Source organism: Rhinoderma darwinii, chromosome 2 (genome assembly GCF_050947455.1).
Source record: "Rhinoderma darwinii isolate aRhiDar2 chromosome 2, aRhiDar2.hap1, whole genome shotgun sequence".
Lineage (NCBI taxonomy): Eukaryota > Metazoa > Chordata > Amphibia > Anura > Rhinodermatidae > Rhinoderma > Rhinoderma darwinii.
Window position 1 is genome coordinate 180,728,216 of NC_134688.1, and position 23,194 is coordinate 180,751,409.

The window sequence follows — 23,194 nt, forward strand, 5'->3', positions numbered from 1 at the left end:
CCCTAAATAGCTACATCAGCAGAAAAATAAAAGTTATGGCTCTTAGAATATGGCGATACAAAACAAATACTTTATTTATTTTTAAAAGTGTTTTCATTGTGCAAAAGTATTAACCCTTTCCCTCTGCAGCAGTTTTTCATTTCCACCTTCCAGAAAACATGTTTTTTTTTATTTTTCCATCAATATAGCCATATGGGGACTTGTTTTTTTGCATGACAAGTTGTAGTTTTATACTACACTATTTATTGTACCATATAATATAATAGGAAACTAAAGAAAAAAGTGCTGGGCATAAAATTAGGGAAAAAAAACCAGATTCCTCAATTTTGTTTTTGGATTTCATTTTAACAACGTTCACTATGCGGCAAAAATGACATTTTTGCTGCTTGGACAAGCTGTAGCTTTTATTGGTACCATTTTTATTTTTATTCCATTTTTTGGTGGTAGATGATGTGAGCAAAAAAACAGCGATTCTGGCGGTTTATTTTTTTTATTGCATTCACCATGCGGGTTAAATAATGTTAGATTGTAATAGTTTGACTTTTACGGACGCAAAGATACCAGTTATGTTCATTTTTTTTATTATTCCCCCCCAGGGGACTTGAAACCAGCCTTCGTTAAATCGCTTGCACGATATACTGCAATACTAATGTATTGGAGTAGATCGTCATTTTTACAGGGCTTAATAGGAGCACAAAGATGGCAGATCTTGCTGCCATGACAACCTGCGATAGCTTCATGGTGGGGGGTGATGGGACTACCCTCCTTTTTCTAACTGCTTAGCTGCCACGGTGGCTATTGACTGCGGAATCTAAGGGGTTAAGCTAGTAGGATTCTGCTCATTGCAGTGAAGTGTCGGCTGTCACATACAGCCAACACACGCAAGGTATACAGCGAGACCCCTCCATACTTTCCTTCCAGGCTGTCATACATACACACACACACACACACACACACACACACACAATTATGACCACCAGCTAATATCCAGAGCAACGCCTTGTGCATCACGAACACCAGCTAGACAGGCTGGGAGTGACTCCATAAGGTGCTTGTAGGTTGTCTCGGGTAACTGGAGCCATGCTGACTGCAGTGCATCCCACATTTGCTGGAGAAAGCGTGGGGGAGGATCCATAGAGAAAATAAGATGATAGAGATGGTCCCACAGATGCTCAATTGGGTTAAAGTCTGGCGAATTAGGGGGCAGGGGGAAGTACTTGGGAGTATTGGTCGTGCTCTTCCAACCACTGTCAGACATTTCTAGCTGTGTGACATGTTGCACGTTTTGCTGGAATATTCCATTTTCCCCAGGGAAGACAAAAAGCATGTATGGGTGGACGTGATCTTCAACGATGGATTCATACCAAATAATCTTTACATCAATAAATGACTAATACATGTTCTATAAATCTGCTACAACAGACAGTGATCAAATATTCATCACTTCAGTATTCAGGTCCTGTTCACACCACATTCATGGGCTACGCAAATAGAATATATTTGGATAGAAAAGGAGCTTTATTCTCACTCAGTGATTACATACGGTTTGTTCTGAAGCCTCTCCTACGTTGTCATATTCCAGAATAGCTTTATATAGGGTATTTAATAGATGAGATGCTCTCACAACGTTTCTGGTGTCCGGAGGCACCTCTGCAATGCCAGTGCTGAAAACTTTATGCAGGAATTTGAGCTGTGCAAGCCGAGGCGCATTAACCATTATTAAAATTTCTTTAGCACAATCTAGAGTGCCGTCATATCAAATATTGTACAATTACCTTTATTAATAATCAATTTCTCAATCTCTGCAAGTTCTGCTTTAAACCTCATTAAGTATTTACACAAAGCCCACATAAAGGCCTGATATGTTCGGAATGGAGCTTCAGCACCTTTTTTGGTGGTTGGATGGGTCCCGAGCAATGAATTCTCAGCACAAAGACCGGTGACGTCATCCATACATTTCTGAACTCTGAACACAACTTGGCCATATGCGGCAATTTGCTCAAGCACAGACCTAAGGCAATTCAGATGAGAAAAATGAGAAATACAATTTTTACAAACATTTCAGTATTGGAATAGTGTAAAGAAAACCCATTACTTTATGCACTTTGTATTAACTTGAGTGAGACTTTGTAATGATCATTCCCACCCCATGTAAATAAGCAATCGTGTATAAACGACAGTAATCTTTCAGATCGTAACAATAATCGCTTGATGTTGAAGAGCCTACAATTTACTAATCCACGTCATCACAATATCATATAATCTTAAAACACTATCTCCAAATCCCATTCTTGTAATATGCACACTATAGCATGCCTATTCTTTGGAGAATTGTATCAGTCTTTTTAGTGTTCATGCCTTAACCAAAACTTATTATAGCAAAAACACTGTTGACATGATGGGAGCAAAGTCAATTTACTGCTACAGAAATCACGGATCCCTACAGCGGCCTATAAACCATAAAACTGTATGACTTATAAGTGCTAAGAAAACATGTTGAGCATGTGGAGATTTTATTTCTAATTACACGTGCAAAATCATCCGCAATCAATTTAGAAACGAGATAGGATAAAAAAATATGTTTGTAAACTTACATGTGTCATATGTGTCACAACGATGTCATTCCTGACAGTGACTTTCCCATCATTTAAATGAAAGATGAAAAGCTTCTTCACACCTGAATGTAGCCTTAGGGTATGTTCACACTCCCTATTTACGGACGTAATTCGGGCGCTTTACGCCTCGAATTACGTCCGAAAATACGGCTCCAAACATCTGCCCATTGAAATCAATGGGGTTACGATGTTCTGTGCACACAGGCTTTTTTTTTTACGCGCCGCTGTCAAAAGACGGCGTGTAAAAAAGGCACCCGCGTCAAAGAAGTGCATGTCACTTCTTGAGACGTAGTTGGAGCAGTTTCTCCATTGAAAAACAGCTCCGTAATTGCTGCCGCGAAAAACGCCGACAGTGTGCACTGGGACCGACTCAGTAACTATACGTCCTCGTGTGAGAAGTAACCTCCCGCGATGACGTATAGTTATTGACTCGTGCCGGTAGGGGTTAAGAGGTTGTCCCACCACAGCAAGTGCTAATAAAACGATCCCATGTCAAAAATTAAGTTATGTACCAATTTAAACGCATTACAAAATCTGTATTAATCCATAGACATAACCTCTTGTTTCCTTATATGGCGCCCCCTGCTGTTTTGCGAGTATACCGCTGTGCAATTCCGTCCAGTAATGCTGTAGCTGGAGGATACACATGAGAAGTCTGTTTCCGCGTGCGTCCGGATCTAGACAGCACCTAGCGGCGGATTAATTCCGTAGATGCTCTTCGCCTAGTGTCTTTGACTGAGCTTTCTCACGGTATAGCATCCTGTGTGCAGTAGTGGATCCTTGCTATGCCGATATTCAGGACGTCATGGGATTATTTATAAAGGTTTATAGTGAGCAGAGCAGGGAGGGAGAATCATACTCCCGATATGGCGGCAGGGGAAGGGAGGCAGACTAACGGAATTATGGGGCTTGTAGGAAAGTGCCTCGCAAGATCAGTCACGTGTGCCTCCAGAAGATCCATCCTAATGTTAGGGGCCCCACAAGCTATCGCTTGAGGGACACGTGGTGGCACGAACCTCCTAAGGTTTTATATCCCTCTTTTCTCCCTTTATGTCTATATTTTTAGAATGGTACTTACCGTCTTGGCATCCACTGTGTAAGCTGTGGTGGTGGCACGAGGCGGTTCCAGATGTTTCTGTCTCCGGGCAGATTATTCTTTGGTTCCAGGTGATTGGACCTGGGTCAGCTATGCATTTGCATGAGCAGGTTCCAGAACTTTCTATCTCTAGGAAGATTTTCTGCTGGCACCAGCTGATGGGACATTTGAATTTCAAAGGCGGGAAAATGGGCCATAAAAAAAAGCTGTTCCGTCGTGGTCAAGCAGTTCGTTTTGAAGATTTGGACCGACGCCCACCCTCCCTCCTTCAGGTCTTTGATTTCCTTCTTGTTGCTATGTTTTTTTAGAAGGTTTTGTCACCCTGCTAATGCTGGGCAAACTTTTTATTTTATTGGTTTAAATATTGATATTTTATTAGTTTTCAATATATGGTTATTCTGTTTTTTTATTATTATTTTACCCTTAATAAACTTCGTGGCCATTTTTTATCCAAAGAAATTGTTGTCTGATTTATTCTAGTTGGTAAGTTTTAGTGGGGTCTGTGCTACTATGGGATTACTGTGTGGTGCATATCACCAGGGAAATTCCAAACTAAAAAAAAGGAGATGGAAAAGGTATTTTTTGAGCCAAAACAGCTCATTAAATTCACTTTATAACGCGTTTAGTTTTAATTAGCGGAACAAGTGGTGGGATAACCGCTTGAATTATAAGATGACCATCCAGAATATCATGAGATGGATAACAGACAGGGGCACAGGAGTTTGCACAGACAGACAGACCAAATGATAGCACATAGTTACCTTTCCATGATACTACAGGAGCAGCACTCTTCTTTTCCCCATCATCTAGTGGGGTCCTATCAACCTGAATTCCTGAGTCCTCCCTACTAAGGGTCTCTTGATCATCTTCCTCCTCACTAATATCAGACCACTCCTGAAATCATATTTAACTAGCAATCAGTCCACAAATTCCACTTTACCATAGGATACAAATGTTATAGTACATCCATGCGCACGGCTGATTTTTTGTTTTTGTGGGGTTGGCAGAATGTGTAGTGATACATTCTTATCATTGACCTTTATGGAACAATGGAGTGCACATACTAACAGTAATATTGTCGCAATACGAAGTCTACATGGACATAAGAGGAGATAAAACTTACCGGTGTGTCGTCTGCACTGAGACCAATGTCTTCCCCTTCCATCAAGTATTTTCCCCAATCAAATGGCTCCTCTTCTTCTATGATTAATCCACACAAACAGGTCAGGAAAATGTAACTATTTACATCGATTTGACTGTATATTCTCAAGTATAGGTCTTGTTTTTTAGGTTTTAAATAACATTAAAACAAAAACATTCAATACACAGTTATTAACCCATACCTATTAGAGAAGAAAAATGTTGTTTCTTTTGTAATATACTTATAGTTAAAAATAGTGTAGTACCGTGTTAGCCAGAAACAATATGCAATGTTAAATACTTGTCAAAAAAGACAAAAAGTATTGTAGGTATGATATCTTTATTGGCGAATGAGAAAAATTATACAATACTTTTCTCTCTTTTGACACAAAAGTATTTAGCATTGCATACTTGTAGTTAAAATTCTTAAAGTGTAACTAAACTTTTAACATGTCACAGGTCAGGTTTGATCGGCGTGGGTCCGAGCACTGAGACCCCCACTGATAGTTAAAACTAAGCAGCAGAAGTACTTGGGTGAGCGCTGTACCGCTGCGTTTCTGATCGGCTTTCCTCGGAAAGACGAGTAAGCGGTGTACAGATTCAGACTTTCTACTGAGCCCGTACACCGCTCCGAGGAAAGGCGATCAGAAACAAAACGGCACAGAACTCACCCAAGAACTTTGCCACTTCATTTTAGCGATTGGTGGGTGTCTCAGTGTTTGGACCCACACCGATCAAAACTTCTGACACGTCATTATGACATGTCAAAAGTTTTTTAAAAAGCTTATAGTTACCCTTTTATATCACAACATGCTAAAGTGACATTTAGCAAAGTGACAAACTCCTGCAGTAGCAAATGGATGGAAGCAAGGTAGTACGTTCATATCCAGCCCTCAAGGTGAACCAGAGTTGAGTGGCAGCATGGGAATGGAGAATTTTAACTATAAGTTTAGGGTATTTTGGGGACAACCCTTTTAAAGGGGTTTTCCCATCTCTGAAATTTATGGAATAGACACAAGATATGCCATAAATGTCTGATAGAACCAGGTCCCACCGCTTGTACCTGCATTTATCTTTACAATGGGGTCCCCTGACCCCTGTAATACCTTCTCCCGCTGTCGCTGCTCTCCGGCCACTGAGTTAGGAGGTGGACGGAGTACGGAAACAGCCAAGCTATGAAGTGAATGGGAGTTACAGAAACAGCATAGCAAATCAAGCTACGCCTTTTACGTACTGCCGGCCACCTCCTAACTCTGTGCCTGGTGACAGCGGAAGAAGTAGTGCAGGCTTCGAGAGGCCCTGTTCTAGAGAAAGAGGAGGGTCCTAGAGGTGCGACCTGCATCTATTGGACATTTACAGTGCTCAAAGAAATAAGTGGGTTTCCAAATATCTGCTTGCTAATTCAATAGTCATTTTTGGGTGAGTAAGGCAAACAAAGTAGAAGAGACAGTATGGCATAATGAGCGCCTGTCTAAGAAAAAAAATAAAAATGGAGTAGCTGGAATAAATAAAAAATACAACATAACATTATTACATGATAAACAACTACAGTGAAGGAAATAAGTATTTGATCCCTTGCTGATTTTGTAAGTTTGCCCACTGTCAAAGTCATGAAGAGTCTAGAATTTTTAGGCTAGGTTAATTTTACCAGTGAGAGACAGATTATATAAAAAAAAAAAAGAAAATCGCATAGTCAAAATTATATATATTTATTTGCATTGTGCAGAGAAATAAGTATTTGATCCCCTACCAACCATTAAGAGTTCAGCCTCCTCCAGACCAGTTACACGCTCCAAATCAACTTGATGCCTGCATTAAAGACAGCTGTCTTACATGGTCACCTGTATAAAAGACTCCTGTCCACAGACTCAATTAATCAGTCTGACTCTAACCTCTACAACATGGGCAAGACCAAAGAGCTTTCTAAGGATGTCAGGGACAAGATCATAGACCTGCGCAAGGCTGGAATGGGCTACAAAACCATAAGTAAGACGCTGGGTGAGAAGGAGACAACTGTTGGTGCAATAGTAAGAAAATGGAAGACATACAAAATGACTGTCAATCGACATCGATCTGGGGCTCCATGCAAAATCTCACCTCGTGGGGTATCCTTGATCCTGAGGAAGGTGAGAGCTCAGCCGAAAACTACACGGGGGAACTTGTTAATGATCTCAAGGCAGCTGGGACCACAGTCAGCAAGAAAACCATAGGTAACACATTACGCCGTAATGGATTAAAATCCTGCAGTGCCCGCAAGGCCCCCCTGCTCAAGAAGGCACATGTACAGGCCCGTCTGAAGTTTGCAAATGAACATCTGGATGATTCTGAGAGTGATTGGGAGAAGGTGCTGTGGTCAGATGAGACTAAAATTGAGCTCTTTGGCATTAACTCAACTCGCCGTGTTTGGAGGAAGAGAAATGCTGCCTATGACCCAAAGAACACCGTCCCCACTGTCAAGCATGGAGGTGGAAACATTATGTTTTGGGGGTGTTTCTCTGCTAAGGGCACAGGACTACTTCACCGCATCAATGGGAGAATGGATGGAGACATGTACCGTCAAATCCTGAGTGACAACCTCCTTCCCTCCACCAGGACATTAAAAATGGCTCGTGGCTGGGTCTTCCAGCACGACAATGACCCGAAACATACAGCCAAGGCAACAAAGGAGTGTCTCAAAAAGAAGCACATTAAGGTCATGGAGTGGCCTAGCCAGTCTCCAGACCTTAATCCCATCGAATACTTATAGAGGGAGCTGAATATTCGAGTTGCCAAGCGACAGCCTCGAAATCTTAATGATTTACAGATGATCTGCAAAGAGGAGTGGGCCAAAATTCCATCTAACATGTGTGCAAACCTCATCATCAACTACAAAAAACGTCTGACTGCTGTGCTTGCCAACAAGGGTTTTGCCACCAAGTATTAAGTCTTGTTTGCCAAATGGATCAAATACTTATTTCTCTGTGCACAATGCAAATAAATATATATAATTTTGACTATGTGATTTTCAGTTTTTTTTTTTTAAATATAATCTATCTCTCACTGGTAAAATTAACCTAGCCTAAAAATTCTAGACTGTTCATGTCTTTGACAGTGGGCAAACTTACAAAATCAGCAAGGGATCAAATACTTATTTCCTTCACTGTACCTGATACACAAATGCTAGTGAAGTCAGAGCAAAGAGAGGGAGGAACAGTGAATTACAGAGGGGGTCCAGTGATAAAATATCAGGTCAACTCCCACTAACCAGGTACTAGGACAATGTCTGCCCAGTGCTGGATTTGCAGGATCAATGGGTGGCAGATTACTGTTTATGTCTATATTTGTTGCCCTACACTGCTTTGTATTATTATATATTATCGTTAATGTCCTTTTGAAGAACAAATCACATTAGCGTCACAAAATATCACATTTCATTTTTTTTTTTAAACATCTGTCTGTGTCATTGAAATTCAGGAAATAAACAGAAGACAACACAATGGGAGTTACCTGCGTCCCCTCTATGCTGGGAAGAGGAAGATTAAAGAACTCCCCTGTCAGTCGCTTCCAGCTCTCAGCTTTACTCAGATCTGAATGGATCACAAACTTTTCATAGATCCTGTAAACAAAGCTAATTTTTTATGCTCCTTCATAGTAGTGTATATGCACGCTATAACAAATAAAAAGTTACCCATCTAGGGTCCTGTGTATGTTGTGGCTGCTTAAAGAGGCTCTGTCACCAGATTTTGCAACCCCTATCTGCTATTGCAGCAGATAGGCGCTGCAATGTAGATTACAGTAACGTTTTTATTTTTAAAAAACGAGCATTTTTGGCCAAGTTATGACCATTTTTGTAGTTATGCAAATGAGGCTTGCAAAAGTCCAAGTGGGTGTGTTTAAAAGTAAAAGTCCAAGTGGGCGTGTATTATGTGCGTACATCGGGGCGTTTTTAATACTTTCACTAGCTGGGCGCTCTGAAGAGAAGTAACATCCTCTTCTCTTCAGAACGCCCAACTTCTGACAGTGCAGATCTGTGACGTCACTCACAGGTCCTGCATCGTGACGGCCACATCGGCACCAGAGGCTACAGTTGATTCTGCAGCAGCATCAGCGTTTGCAGGTAAGTCGATCTTACCTGCAAACGCTGATGCTGCTGCAGAATCAACTGTAGCCTCTGGTGCCGATGTGGCCGTCACGATGCAGGACCTGTGAGTGACGTCACAGATCTGCACTGTCAGAAGCTGGGCGTTCTGAAGAGAAGAGGATGTTACTTCTCTTCAGAGCGCCCAGCTAGTGAAAGTATTAAAAACGCCCCGATGTACGCACATAATACACGCCCACTTGGACTTTTACTTTTAAACACACCCACTTGGACTTTTGCAAGCCTCATTTGCATAACTACAAAAATGGTCATAACTTGGCCAAAAATGCTCGTTTTTTAAAAATAAAAACTTTACTGTAATCTACATTGCAGCGCCTATCTGCTGCAATAGCAGATAGGGGTTGCAAAATCTGGTGACAGAGCATCTTTAAGTCAAGATACTGATGGAATCTACAAAGAAATGAAGACATACAGATGAGAAACTATTCCCAGGTCAGTCACAATGCAGAGGTGTACAATATTTATGGGTAACATCCATATGATCACCCTTTTGCAAGACCTGTGATGAACCCAAACTAATAGGACCAGTGGAAGTAGCTTCCTAGAGAAAGATCTGCACAGGAAATGTCCCACCAGCACTGAACGAGACATCTGTCTATGGACCTTTCCTCTATACCTGAGAGTAGGATCACAGGAGGACATCATGGTAAGTTGGTCATCAATATCTACTAATATGGTCAGATTTCTAGAAATGCTGCAGACCTACTCTTGGGTTCACCCACCTAATTTTACAGTGTGCCATGCGTCATATAACCCAAGGAGCTGTATGATGCTGAACAACACCAGGATATACAATTGGTGTTTGCATTGAGGAAAGGTCAGCAGACCCTGAAACATCAAGCATTTGTCTTCCATTCTTTGTAATGTCATTTTGTCAGACAGCTGGCATTAATGCATTGGTAAATCTGCCCCATAGGAATATTAACATATAAACAAAGAAAGTCAATTTCTAGGCACAACCTAGACCTCTGGGTTTGTCCGGCTGGCAAAATATATGGACATATTAAAAGGGTCTGACCTTCCGATATCCAAACGTTCATCGAATTGTGGCCAAATCTTTGTGTCTAGGTCTTCCTTAACCCCTTAAGGTCCAGCCTATTTTGGGACCTTTTCATTGCCACATTCCGAGAGCCATGACTTTTTGGTTTACCTGTTGGCGCAACTGTAGAATGACTTATTTTTGGCAGGAGAAGTTGTAGTTTTTATTTTCTCCATTTTGGGGTGCATATAATTATTAAGTAACTTTTTGCTTTTTTTTTGTACGCCCCATGCACACGGGTTGATACTACATATGGATACTAAATAAGTTTTTTAAGAAAAATAGGAGCCTATGGGTGACATGTCACAGGTATACATTTAGCATATAGGTCATGTGCTTTTCAATATATTAAATGGATACCATTATAGCCGAATAGTGGCATGCGTCACTCATAGACTATAACAATACCCGTTTAATGGATACATCAGGACCCCAGTTCTTGACGTATATGTTTATCTAATACCATTAAACTCTATGGTAATGGATGCCATTGTTAGGCATTTGTCAAAGCCCACGTTTAACGTATACGTTGGTAGATTTTTCTTGACGTACATCAAACATAGGAAAAAACGTCTTGTGAACATAGTCTTAGGCTCCATGCACACGACGGTAAATTTTGACCCATTCAATTCTATGGCTGACGGACACCTTCCCATATATTTACGGGAAGGCGTTCGTGCAATAGAAAGGCTCCGCAAAAGATAGGACATGTCGTATTTTTTTGCTTTTTACGGACCGTGCTCCCATACTTTATATGGGAGTGTGGCCCTGCAAATGTGGGTGGTTACGGGTACGGTCGTGTGAATGGGGCCATACATTCATGCGAAGAAACCACATACAGACCCAATACTTTTCAAAGCTGAAAGTTTGCAACAATTGTATCAAGTCTTGGCGATATTCTATAAGAATACATTGTAGCAAAACACAAGACTAGGAAGGTGATTTGTGCTGCTGATGCGTTGCAGCAAACCTTCAGCTGTGGGAATTATCAGGTTCTGCTCGGTATTTCAATGATAGATTCACTACGGAATGGATCCTAATGGATCTTATTGACTTCATGGGTTCACCGGGTGGCAAATTTTATGAATAGTGTAGAAAACTACACCATTCAGGCCATCAGAGAGCAACACAGCAACAATAACGTTCCACTTTAATGACAGCAAACAGAGATCTTAAAAATATTTCGGAATTGAAATACAAATGGTATTATAAAGCTGTAGAACTGTTTACAACAATAACACTTCATTTTACAGACAGAAGGAGATGATACAGAACTAGGAGCAGGTCACCGTCTCCCCTCCCATTATTAATGACGTGAATGCTGGGACTTGTAGTTCCACAACAGCGGCAGATAGTGTGCGACCAATAAGCACAGACCTGAAGTTTGACCCGGCGTACTGCAGCGCCAGCTGGTAGTTATTGTCGCTCTCATCGTCCAGGCCGCTCAGACTGGAGCTTCCTGACATCCTTCTCCTGCTCTCTTTCATAGCGGGTCCAGTGCGCCATGTCCCGTACATTAGCAGGCAGCCCGGCAAATGTCACTTGACCACGGATTGGACAGCCATACACCAATCACCAATCTTCAGTACGTTAGCCGACAGCAGCCAATCGTCTGTAGAGAACGGCACGTTTGCGTGAGGGGGTGGAGCGACCGTAAACGGACGGATTTGATTGGGTCTAAATATGCTCAACGTGTTTAAACCAAGCAGACTGTCGCCATGGTGAGACAATGTATGAGGCGTTTGAAGTAATCCAAGCTCGTACACCAGCTCCTCAGACAGTAAATACACAAGTTCTAGTCCTGATCTTTTCATATTAACAAGCGTGTCTCTATGTACAGTATATTTTACGTAACTTTTCATCTTCTCTAGAGTTTTAAGACTCCAGAAGTTTTCAGCCATGCTGTTTGTTAAACAGTTATATACAGGACCGATTCTAGCTTATCGCCAACCTGCTCCCCTAAGAAGGAAGAAGTCAATATAACAATTTTATCAATCACCACTTTATAACTGCCCTATCTTCTACCTAATCTAATCGGCGCTTTCATGTAGATAAGTAATGGTTTTTGTGTTGTTTTTTTTTGTTTTTTTTTAAAACGTTTATTTTTTTTTACAAAGTTAGGAACATTTTAAATGTTATGCAAATTCGTTATTAATGACCAAAGAGAAGTGTATGACACGGACCATACGTTATCTACATTAACCCTTTCCCGACCGATGACGAAAATCAACTAGTTGGTCGGCTGCTAGATATGTGTGTAGTGTAATGTACTCTAGCAGCGATCAAAGCTGCAAGTCTCGTAGTCCCCTAGTGGGACAAGTAAAAAAAAGTAATAAGAATATTTTTTTTTTAAAAAGTGTAAAAATAAAAGTTCTAAGTTATATAAACACAAAATGCTTTTTTTTTCTCCTATAATAAGACTTTTATTATAGAAAAAAAAAATTAACATGTTAAAAAAGTACACATATTTGGTATCACCTCATTCGTAACGACCCCAACTATAAAACTGTAATGTTATTTTTCCCGCACGATTAACCCCCCCTAAAAAAAATCAATAAAAACTACAACAGAATCGCAATTTTTTTGGTCACCACCGCTCCCAAAATAAAGAATAAAAAGTGATCAAAAAGTCGCATGTACCCAAAAATAGTACCAATAAAAACCTCAATCCGTCCCGCAAAAAAACAAGCCCTTACACAGCTTTTTTGACTAAAAAATAAAAAAATTATGGCTCTCTGAATATGGTGACACAGAAAATTATTTTTTTTATAAATGAGTGATTTTATTGTGCAAACGCTAAAAAAAAGGAAAAAAACCTATATACATTATGGTATTGCCGTAATTGTACCAACAGAATAAAGTAAAAATGTCATTTATAGCGTACGGTGAATGCCGCAAAAAAAAAACTAGAAAACGGTGTCAGAATTCCTGTTTTTTGGTCAGGATTGCAAAAAAATTTAATAAAGTGATAAAAAAAAATGGCATGTACCCCAAAATGGTACCAATGAAAACTACAGATTGTCCTGCAACAAATAAGCCCTCACAGGGCTCCAGTGGAGAAAAAGAAAAAAGTCCTGGCTCTCAGAATATGATGATACAAAATGTGCAGAGTGTTCCAAAAGCCGATAAGATCGGGCGCCATTTATCAGTGCGACACTTGCCACATATCTATGAATTATTACTTATTTACCGCATTATTATACCCTCTTATTATGCCCTGATGTACTCTGCCCAGCTTACATATGCCCCCTCATTATAAACTGAAATACCAGCAATACCCCAAACAAAACTACTACCAAGCAAAATCTGCACTCCAAAAGCAAAATGGTGCTCCCTCCCTTCTGAGGTCTGCAGCGTGCCCAAACAGCAGTTTGCGCCAACATATATGGCATCGCCATACCCGAGAGAACTCGCTTAACGTTTTATGAGGTATTTGTCTTCTGTGGTACAAACTGGGCACAACATATTATGCACTAAAATGGCATATCAGTGGAAAATTGCAATTTTCACTTTGAACCATTCGCCGTGCACTAACCCCTTTGCGCACTGTGACTTAATTGATGTATGGAGCCGGCTCACGTGCTGATCCCGCTCCAAACGCTGCGGGTGTCGACTGTGTATTACAGCTGACACCCGGGACTAACGGACAAGTACAGCGATCGCTCTGTTACAGAAGCCTGTAAGAATAACAATATACTGCAATACATTAGTATCGCAGTATATTGTACCAGCGATCCAATGATCGCTGGATCAAGTCCTCTAAGGGGAATAATAAAACGTGTAGAAGAATTAAAGTTATTAGTAGTGAGAATTTATTTTTTTAAAGTTAAAAAAAAACACCTTTTCCCATTTTTCTTCTAAAGTAATGTAAAAAAATGAACAAAATTGGTATCGCTGCGTACGTAAAAGTCAGAACTATTACAATATACCATTATTTAATTCGCACAGTGAACACCTTAAAAAAAATTAATAATTTAAACCGCCTAAATCGCTGTTTTTTTTTTGTCACCTTAGCTCTAAAAAAAAATGTAATACAATTTTTTAATCCATTTTTATGTACCAAAAAATGGTACCAATAAAAATTGCAGCTCCTCCCGCAAGAAATAAGCCCTCACACCGCTCTATTGATGGAAAAATAAAAAAGTTATGGCTAAAATAAGAAAGCAAAAAATGCATCAGTCCTGAAAGGGGTAATTCATTTCTAATGAAAAAAAAAACAAAACGTATGACCACAGAGTTCCAGGGAGAGTGGGGTATTTCTGTACTCGGGAGAAATTGCTTTATAGAAAATGGTTGTTTTTTTCCTCCTTTATCCCTTGTGAAAATGAGAAAATGCAACATTTTAGTGGAAAAAATTTTGATATTCATTTTCGCGCCCTAATTCTAATAAACTCTGCAAAAGACCCGTGGGGTCTAAATGCTCACTATACCTTTAGAAAAATTCCTTGAAGCTTTTTCCAAAATGGGGTCACTTTTGGTGGGTTTCGACTGTTTTGCTCCCTCCAGTGCTTTGCAAATGCGACATTGCACCAAAAACCATTCCAGCAAAATCAGAAATCCAAATGGCGCTCCTTCCCTTCTGAGCCCTGCTGTGAGTCCAAACAGCAGTTTATTACCACATATGGGGTATTGTTGTAATCGAACAACATTGCTTTACAAATGTTGGGGTCCATTTTCTTCGTTATTCCTTGTAAATATTAAAAATTTCTATGATGTTCCAGACAAAAAGTAGATTTAAATTTTATAGACTAATTCCAATATATTTAGTGAAAAACCTGTGTGGTCAAAATGCTAACTATACCCCTAGATAAATACCTTAAGGGGTCTAGTTTTCTAAATAGTGTCGTTTATGGGGAGTTTCTATCGTTCTGGCAGCTCAAAGCTTCTCCAAATGTACAGTGGGGCCTAAAACATTTTCAAGCAAAATATGAGTCCTGAAAGCCTCCGGGTGCTCCCTTCCTTTTTGGCCCTGCTGTGTGTCCAGGCAACGCATTAGGGCCACAATGTGGGTATTTTTGAAAACAGGACAAACAGGGTGATAGATTTTGTGGTGTGTTTCTTCATTTTCATGTTCGCTTTACAAAAAACGGGGTCAAAGTAGTTACTATACCCCTAGATAAATACCTTAAGGAGTCTAGTTTTCTAAATGGGGTCATTTGTGGGGGTTTCCATCATTCTGAGACCTATGAGCCTCTGAAAACCTGGCTTGGTGCAGGAAAACAAAATGTACTTCAAAATTTATAAAATTATTATTCAATTTGTAAGTCCTCTAAATTGCTGAAAATGTATTTTATTTTTTCAAAAGTGCTGCCAAAATAGAGTAAAGAGATGGAAATATATATTTAATTAAAACAATTGTACAGTATGTGTGTACATATGTGACATATTGCAGTTAAAAATAGGGAAAAATGGTAATTTTTACAAAATTTCTTCCATTTTTAAATTTTTAAATTCATTTCCGCAAATTGTATCAGTCTACTTTTACCACTAGAATAAAGCACAACATGTGATGAAAAAACAATGTCAGAATTACTTGGATATTCAAAACTTTCACAGAGTTATTCTCTGATAAAGTCAGACATACCAGATTTGACAAATCTGGCTTGGTCATTAAGGTCCAAACAGGCCTGGTCATTAAGGGGTTAAAGCGCCTATTAGATCAGGTCGAAGATAGGGCAGTTATAAACTGGTGACAGCCTCTTTAAACTAGTACAATAAAATCAGTGTAAAATACTTAAAATGTGCACCTATGTAAATTCAAAACTTAGTCTATAGAAGTGTAAATTACTGCACTGACGAAAAAAACATATAATGAAATCCAGACATGCCACATTTTTAACCCCTTCCTACTGCAGCCATTTTTCAGATTTTCATTTTTTTCCTCCCCACTTTCCAAAAGCCATAACCAGTACGCAACTATCGCGGTAGCAGCCGTAACGACCACTACGGGGCCCGCTGGTTGAGGGGGCCTGTGCCGCCAGCTGACACGCCCCCCCATATGCCGAGTGGCGCCGCTCGCAGCCGTAATGGCTGCTACAGCGGTAGCACCGCTACTGCGGGGCCCGCGCCGCCAAGCCTCCAACAAGTATGGGCCGGGCGACACAGGCCCTCTCATGGCCATAGGCGTTGATAACACCGGAGGGGGCCCCGATGCTAGCGACAGAAAATATATGCATTATCGCTGTATGGCCGGGTATGTTCTGTGCCCGACCATTCAGCGCCTGACGCTGATTGGCGGGGCAAAATTACTTGCCTTTCAACGACGCTAGCAGTGCAATGATGTCATCGCGCCACTTCCGTGCTTGAAAGGCGCTGATTGACGGGGCAAGTCATTCTGCCCCGCCAATCAGAGTCATTGAACGACACGTCGCTCCTTCTCAGAAGAGAGCAGGTCTGTATTGCCATCGGACAGTGTGGGAACGGGATCATGTGAGTATGCAAAGTTTTTTTTGTTTTTCTCTAATAAAACTGTGAGTAGCATTATCTATAGTGGTGGCTCTATCTACGGGGGGGGGGGGTCGTCTATTTGTGGGGATGTGGGCCATTATATACAGGAGGGTCTATATGTGGGCCACTATATACAGGGGTGGTCTATATGTGGGCCACTATATACAGGGGGTCTATATGTGGGGATGTGGGCCACTATCTACAAGCGGGGGTCTATATGTGGGGATGGGGGCAATTATATACAGGGCCGTCTATATGTGGGGATGTGGGCCACTATCTACAGGGGGTACTATATGTGGGGATGTGGCCCACTATCTACAGGGGGGTCTATATGTGGGGCACTATATACTGGGGAGCTATATGTGAGACACTATAAAGGGGTGGGCTATATGTAGAGCACTATCTATAGGGGAGCTATTTTAGGAGACTTTTTCTATAGCGGTGGGCTATATGTGGGACACTATATACAGGGGTGGGTTACTTGTGGGGCACTAGCTACAGGGGGCTATATGTAGGGCAGTGTCTACAGGGGTGGGCTATATGTGGGACACTATATACAGGGGGAGCTATATGTGAGACACTATCTGCAGAGGTGGGCTATACGTGGAGCACTATCTATAGGGGAACATATATGTAGGGCAGCACGGTGGCTCAGTGGTTAGCACTATTGCTTTGCAGCTCTGGAGTCCATATGTGGGCACTATATACAGAGGGTTGTATGTGGGACACTATCTACAGGGGTTTCTATGTATGGCACTATCTACAGAGGCTATATGGGGGTCACTATCTCCGGGGGGCTATGGGGGCACTATCTACATGGGGGCACGGTGTGTGTGTGTGTGTTTGTGTGTGACAATGTATGGTACTATTATAATCAGGGACACTGTATGGCGCTATTATAGTTAGAGGTGCAGTGTATGGCGCTTTATTATATTTAGAGGTGTTGAGAATTTTAACTTTCTTTATAGGTGCAGAAATGTTTTAAAAGTGAGAAGCTGAAGACATCTGAGCAAAAAACTGCAGAAATGGGTCATGGCCGGGAGAAATCCATCAGAGAGGTCTGGACCGGATGGAGAAGAAAATAACTAGAATCTGAGACGTCACCGGTGAGTCACTTAACCCCTTCCCGCATTTTCACGTTACGTGATGGGAACTGGTGTTTTTACGCATTTCCACGTAACTGTACGTGAAGGAGATGGAGCTGGCTCAGGAGCTGAGCCAGCGACATAACCGCCAAATGACAGCTGTTTTTTACAGCTGGCACCCTAAGGTATCAGCCAGGACCGGAGCTAGCCTCCGATCCGACCGATTAACCCCTCACATGCTGCGTTCAATAGAGATCGCAGTATGTGAGGAGTTTATAGCCACCGGCACCCCAGCAACGTGATTGCTGGGTTGACGGAGGCTGCAAAGGCGATCGGAGGCCTAATACTTACCTCCCGGTCTGCCAGCGACGAAGTCCTCCTATGCTCCGTCGTCAGCGGGGCCCAAAAGGTGTCCGGTACCATCGGCAAGATGGTGCCATCTCAGCTTCCGACTCAGAAGCTGAGCCGGCGTCATCAGCAGTGGGTGTCTGCTGTATGTTACAGTGGACATCCCACTGTAAAGGCAGGAATCGGAGCCAGCTCCGATTCCTGCCATTAATCCCTTCAATGCAGCGATCCAATCCGATCGCTGCATCAAAGTGGTTTGTATCAAATCGGTAGCCTGCCATGCGATGTCAAGGCTGGTGACTGCTACTATGGCAACATGAGGCCTAACAATGGCTTCCTATCTGCACTTACGGAAGCCGATTAGGCCCCGTTCGGAGGCGGAGCCTGATCGGCTTGCTGTCAGTGAACAACTGACAGTTCTAATACATTGCACTACATAGGTAGTGCAATGTATTAGAACATCAAACAAACAGTTGGACCTTCAAGTCCCCTAGTGGGACTAAAGAAGTGTAAAAAAAAGTGTAAAAAATTTTTTAAAAATACAATAAAAGTTTCAAGTAATAACAAAAAACACAATCGCCCTTTTTCCCTTATCAAGTCATTTATTATTGAAAAAAATAATAAAGCCATACATATTTGGTATCGCTGCGACAGTAATGACCTGAACTATAAAAATATTATGTTATTTATTCCACAAAGTGAACACCGTAAAAAAACAAACTAAAAAATAATGACATAATTGCTATTTTTTTGGTCACTTTGTCTTCCAAAAATTAAAATAAAAAGTGATCAAAAAGTCGCATGTACCCAAAATTGGTACCTATAAAAACTATAACTCGTCTCGCAAAAAACAAGCCCTCATACAGCTCAGTTGATGAAAAAATTAAAAAGTTATGGCTCTCACAACTTGGCGACAGAAAAAAATTCATTCTCTTTACAAAAGTTATTTTATTGTGCAAAAAGTTGTAAAACATAAAAAGTGCTATAAATTAGGTATCGCCAGAATCGGACTGACCCGCAGAATAAAGGTAACATGTAATTTATAACGCGTGGTGAACACTGTATAAAAATAACTACAAAACTATGCCACAATTGCTGGTTTTTGGTCACCTTGCCTCCCAAAAAAAAAAGGATAACAAGTGATCAAAAAGTCGCATATACCCCAAAATGGCACCAATAAAAACTACAGCTCGTCCTGCAAAAAAAACATCCTTCATACCACTACGTCTATGAAAAAATAAAATAATTTAAGGCTCTAATAAGTCAAGAAAGAAAAAATATGCAGTTGTGCCGACCCGAGGGGAACATTTCTTCTGTTTCAAGTGGCGAATTATCAAGGCCCCTAAAATTAGGGAACCAGAAAGGGGAGGGCCCAAACATATCCGCTGGAAGCGAGAGTGCCCGTATTATACCAGGACAACACTTCCCAGCAAAATTCCCCAAACTGCAAAGATGCCGAGTGTGGACCAAAAGGGGAATAAGTAAGGACCATTTATTAGTGAGACTCTGGCCTGTACAGAAAGGATTGTGTCACAGCGTAACAAATATCTATGGATTATTTTATTGTTTTTTTTTACCCCATTATTATACCACCTGACTATGCCCCTTATATACTCCACCCGGCTTACATGTACCCCCACATTATAAACAGAAACACCAGTAAGACTCCAAACAAAATTACTACCAAGCAAAATCCACGCTCCGAAAGCCAAATGGTGCTACCTCCCTTCTGACCCCTACAGTGTGCCCAAACAGCAGTTTACTTCCACATAAATGGCATCGCCAAACCCAAGAGAACCCTTTTAACAATTTTTGGGATGTGTGTCTCCAGTGGCACAAGCTGGGCACGACATATTTGCCACTGGAATAGCATATCTAGGGAAAAATTTAAATTTTTACTTTGCACCTTCCGCAGCGCAATCATTCATGGAAAAGGCCTGTGGGGTGAAAATGCTCACTACACCCCTTAATAAATGCCTTGAGGGGTGCAGTTTCCAAAATGGGGTCACTTCTCAGCAGTTTCTTTTATTATTTCACATCAGAGCCTCTGCAATTTTGATCCAATACTTTGTAAATTGCCAAATTAGGTCTTAACTTTATATGGTACTCTTTCACTCCTGAGCCTGGTCGAATGTCCAGGCAAAAGATTAGGGCCACACATAGGGTGTTTCTAAAACCGGGATACACAGCATAATAATAAGAGAGCGGTCTTGTTATGGTGGCACAAGCTGGGCACCACATATCGGCTTATCTTTGGAAAAAATCCCATTATCACTCTGCAACATCTAGTGCACACCAATTTCTGCCAATCACCTTCGGGGTTAATATGCTCACTACACCCCTAGGTGAATACCTTGAGGGGTGTAGTTTCCAAAATGGGGTCACTTCTTGGGGGGATCCACTGTTTTGGTCCCACAGGGACTTTGCAAATGCGACATAGCGCCCAGAAACCAATCCAGCAAAATCTGTACTCCAAAAGAAAATTGCTCTGCTTCCCTTCTGAGCCCTACTCTGTGCCCAAACAGCAGTTTATGACCACATATGGGGTATTGCCATACACAGGAGAAGTTGCTTTACAAGTGTTGGGGTGCTTTTTTTCATTTATTTGTTGAGAAAATGAAACATTTTCAGCTAAAACTACGTCTTATTGAAGAAAAAGGATTTTTTTCATTTTCACTGCCCAATTCAAATAAAATTTATGAAACACCTGTGGGGTCAAAATGCTCACTACACCCCTAGATTAATTCCTCAAGGGGTGTTGTTTCGTAAATTGAGTCACTTTTGTGGAGTTTCCACTGTACTGGTACCTTAGGAGCTTTGCAAAAGTGACATGGTGTCAAGAAGCTAATCGAGCAAAATCTGTGCTCCAAAAGCCAAATGGCACTCCTTCCCTTCTGATCCTTGCCATGTGCACAAACAGCACTTTATGACCACAAATGGGGTATTGCCGTACTTCAGAGAAGTTGCTTTACAAATGTTGGGGTTCTTTTATTCCTTTATTTGCTGAGAAAATGAAAAATTTGGAGCTAAAGCTACGTCTTATTGGAAAAAAAGGATTTCACTGCCCAATTCTAATAAAATCTATGAAACCCCTGTGGGGTCAAAATGCTCACTACACCCCTAGATGGATTCTTCAAGGGGTGTAGTTTCCTAAATGGAGTCACTTTTATGGCGTTTTCACTGTTTTGGTGCTTTGCAAATGTGACGTGGTCTTCGCAAACCATTCCTGCTAAATTTGAGCTTCAAAAGCCAAATGGCGCTCTTTCCTTCTAAGCCCTGCTTTACAAATGTAGTGGTGTATTTTCTCCTTTAGTCCATGAGGAAATTAGAAAAAATTAGCTAGACCTACATTTTCTTTGAAAGAATGTAGATTTTCATTTTCATGGCCTAATTCCAATAATTTCTGAAAAAAACCTGCAGGGTCAAAATGCTCACTATACCCCTAGATCATTTCCTCAAGGGGCATAGTTTCCAAAATGAGTCACTTTTGGGGGATTTCCACTGTTTTGGCACCTCAAGAGCTTTTCAAACCAGACATGGTGCCTAAAATATTTTCTAATAAAAAGGAGGCCCCAAAATCCTCTAGGTGCTCCTTTGCTTCTGAGGCCTGTGATTCAGCCAATAAGTGCACTAGGGCCACATGTTTCTAAAAATTGCAGAATCGGGGCAATAGATATTGAGTTGCGTTCCTCTGGTAAAACTTTCTGTGTTACAATAAAAATAGTTAAAAAATGAATTTCTGCAAAAAAAAAGAAATTTGAAAATTTCACGTCTACTTTGCCTTAATTCCTGTGAAACGTCTAAAGGGTTAAGAAACTTTCTAAATGCTGTTTTGAATACTTTGAGGGGTGTCATTTTTAAAATGGTGTGACTTATCGGGGGTTTCTAATATATAAGGCCCTAAAATCAGCTTCACAACTGAACTGGCCCCTGTAAAAATAGCCTTTTGACATTTTCTTGAAAATGTGAGAAATTGCTGCTAAAGTTCTAAGCCGTGTTACGTCCTAGAAAAATAAAAGGATGTTCAAAAAATGATGCTAACATAAAGTAGACATATGGGGGATGTTAATTAGCAACAATTTTGTGTGGTATTACCATCTGTCTTACAAGCAGATACATTTAAATTTAGAAAAATGCAAATTTTTTAAATTTTTCGCTAAATTTTGGTGTTTTTCGCAATTAAATACTTAATGTATCGAGCAAATTTTGCCAGTAACATAAAGTCCAATGTGTCACGATAAAACAATCTCAGAATCGCTTGGATAGGTAAAAGCATTCCGAAGTTATTACCACATAAAGTGAAACATGTCAGATTTGAAAAAATTGGCTGTGTCCTGAAGGCCAAAACAGGCTGTGTCCTTAACCCCTTCGCGCCATTTCACGTACAGTTACGTGATGGGAGATGGCCTTTTCCCGCATCTCCACGTAACTGTACGTGATGGAGATGAAGCTGGCTCAGGAGCTGAGCCAGCGACATCACCGCCAGGTGACAGCTGTATGTTACTGAGGTATCGGCCAGGAACGGAGCTAGCCTCCGATCCGACCGATTAACCCCTCACATGCTGCGTTCAATAGCGATCGCAGCATGTGAGGAGTTTATAGCCACCGGTGCCCCAGCAACGTGATCGCTGGGTTGCCGGTGGCTGCAAAGGCGATCGGAGGGGTAATACTTACCTCCCGGTCTGCCTGTAACAGAATCCTCCTATGCCCCGTCGTCGGCGGGGTGCAGGAGGCTTCCGGTACCATCGGCAAGATGGCGCCGGCTCAGCTTCCGGCTCAGAAGCTGAGCCGGCGACATCAGCAGTGGGTGTCCGCTGTATGTTACAGCGGACACCCCGATCTATCGGCAGGAACCGGAGCTAGCTCCGATTCCTGCCATTAACCCCTTCAATGCAGCGATTCAATGCAATCGCTGCATAAAAGTGGTTTGTATGCAATCGGCAGCCTTGCCATGCGATGGCAAGGCTGGCGACTGCTACCATGGCAACAGGATGCCTAACAATGGCTTCCTATCTGCCATTACGTTAGCCGATTAGGCCCCGCCTGGAGGCGGAGCCTGATCGGCTTGCTGTCAGTGAACAACTGACATGTCTAATACATTGCACTACATAGGTAGTGCAATGTATTAGAACATCAAACAAACAGTTGGAGCTTCAAGTCCCCTAGTGGGACTAAAGAAAAGTGTAAAAAAAAGTGTAAAAAAAGTAAAAATAAAAGTTGTAAAAAATACAATAAAAGTTTCAAATAATAACACAAAACACAATCGCCATTTTTCCCTTATCAAGT

The 23,194-nt window shown here is 41.2% G+C and overlaps 1 protein-coding gene across 2 annotated transcripts; it reads right to left on the minus strand.

The window, feature by feature from the left end:
• Window positions 1-1,122: 1,122 nt before the first annotated feature.
• On the minus strand, window positions 1,123-11,642 carry LOC142740882 (gamma-tubulin complex component 5-like). Of its 2 annotated transcripts, none has more exons than XM_075850303.1 (5): window positions 11,406-11,642; window positions 8,338-8,446; window positions 4,835-4,908; window positions 4,473-4,605; window positions 1,123-2,011 (listed from the first exon to the last, which is right to left on the minus strand). In XM_075850303.1, the coding sequence occupies exons 3-5, from the start codon at window positions 4,874-4,876 to the stop codon at window positions 1,827-1,829; spliced, it is 360 nt and encodes a 119-aa protein (XP_075706418.1). In that variant the 5' UTR covers window positions 4,877-4,908; window positions 8,338-8,446; window positions 11,406-11,642; the 3' UTR covers window positions 1,123-1,826. The 2 variants fall into 2 exon arrangements, with proteins under 2 accessions (XP_075706418.1, XP_075706417.1); XM_075850302.1 differs by having other exon boundaries at window positions 4,835-4,911; window positions 11,406-11,641.
• Window positions 11,643-23,194: the final 11,552 nt, after the last annotated feature.

Excerpts from the sequence above, each read along its gene's own strand:
- LOC142740882 (XM_075850303.1), bottom strand. The coding sequence starts at position 4,876 with ATGGAAGGGGAAGACATTGGTCTCAGTGCAGACGACACACCG. Across the intron at positions 4,606-4,834 it reads TCAGTGCAGACGACACACCG|GAGTGGTCTGATATTAGTGA; the intron begins GTAAGTTTTATC and ends ATATGATTTCAG. Across the intron at positions 2,012-4,472 it reads TCCTGTAGTATCATGGAAAG|GTCTGTGCTTGAGCAAATTG; the intron begins GTAACTATGTGC and ends GAATTGCCTTAG.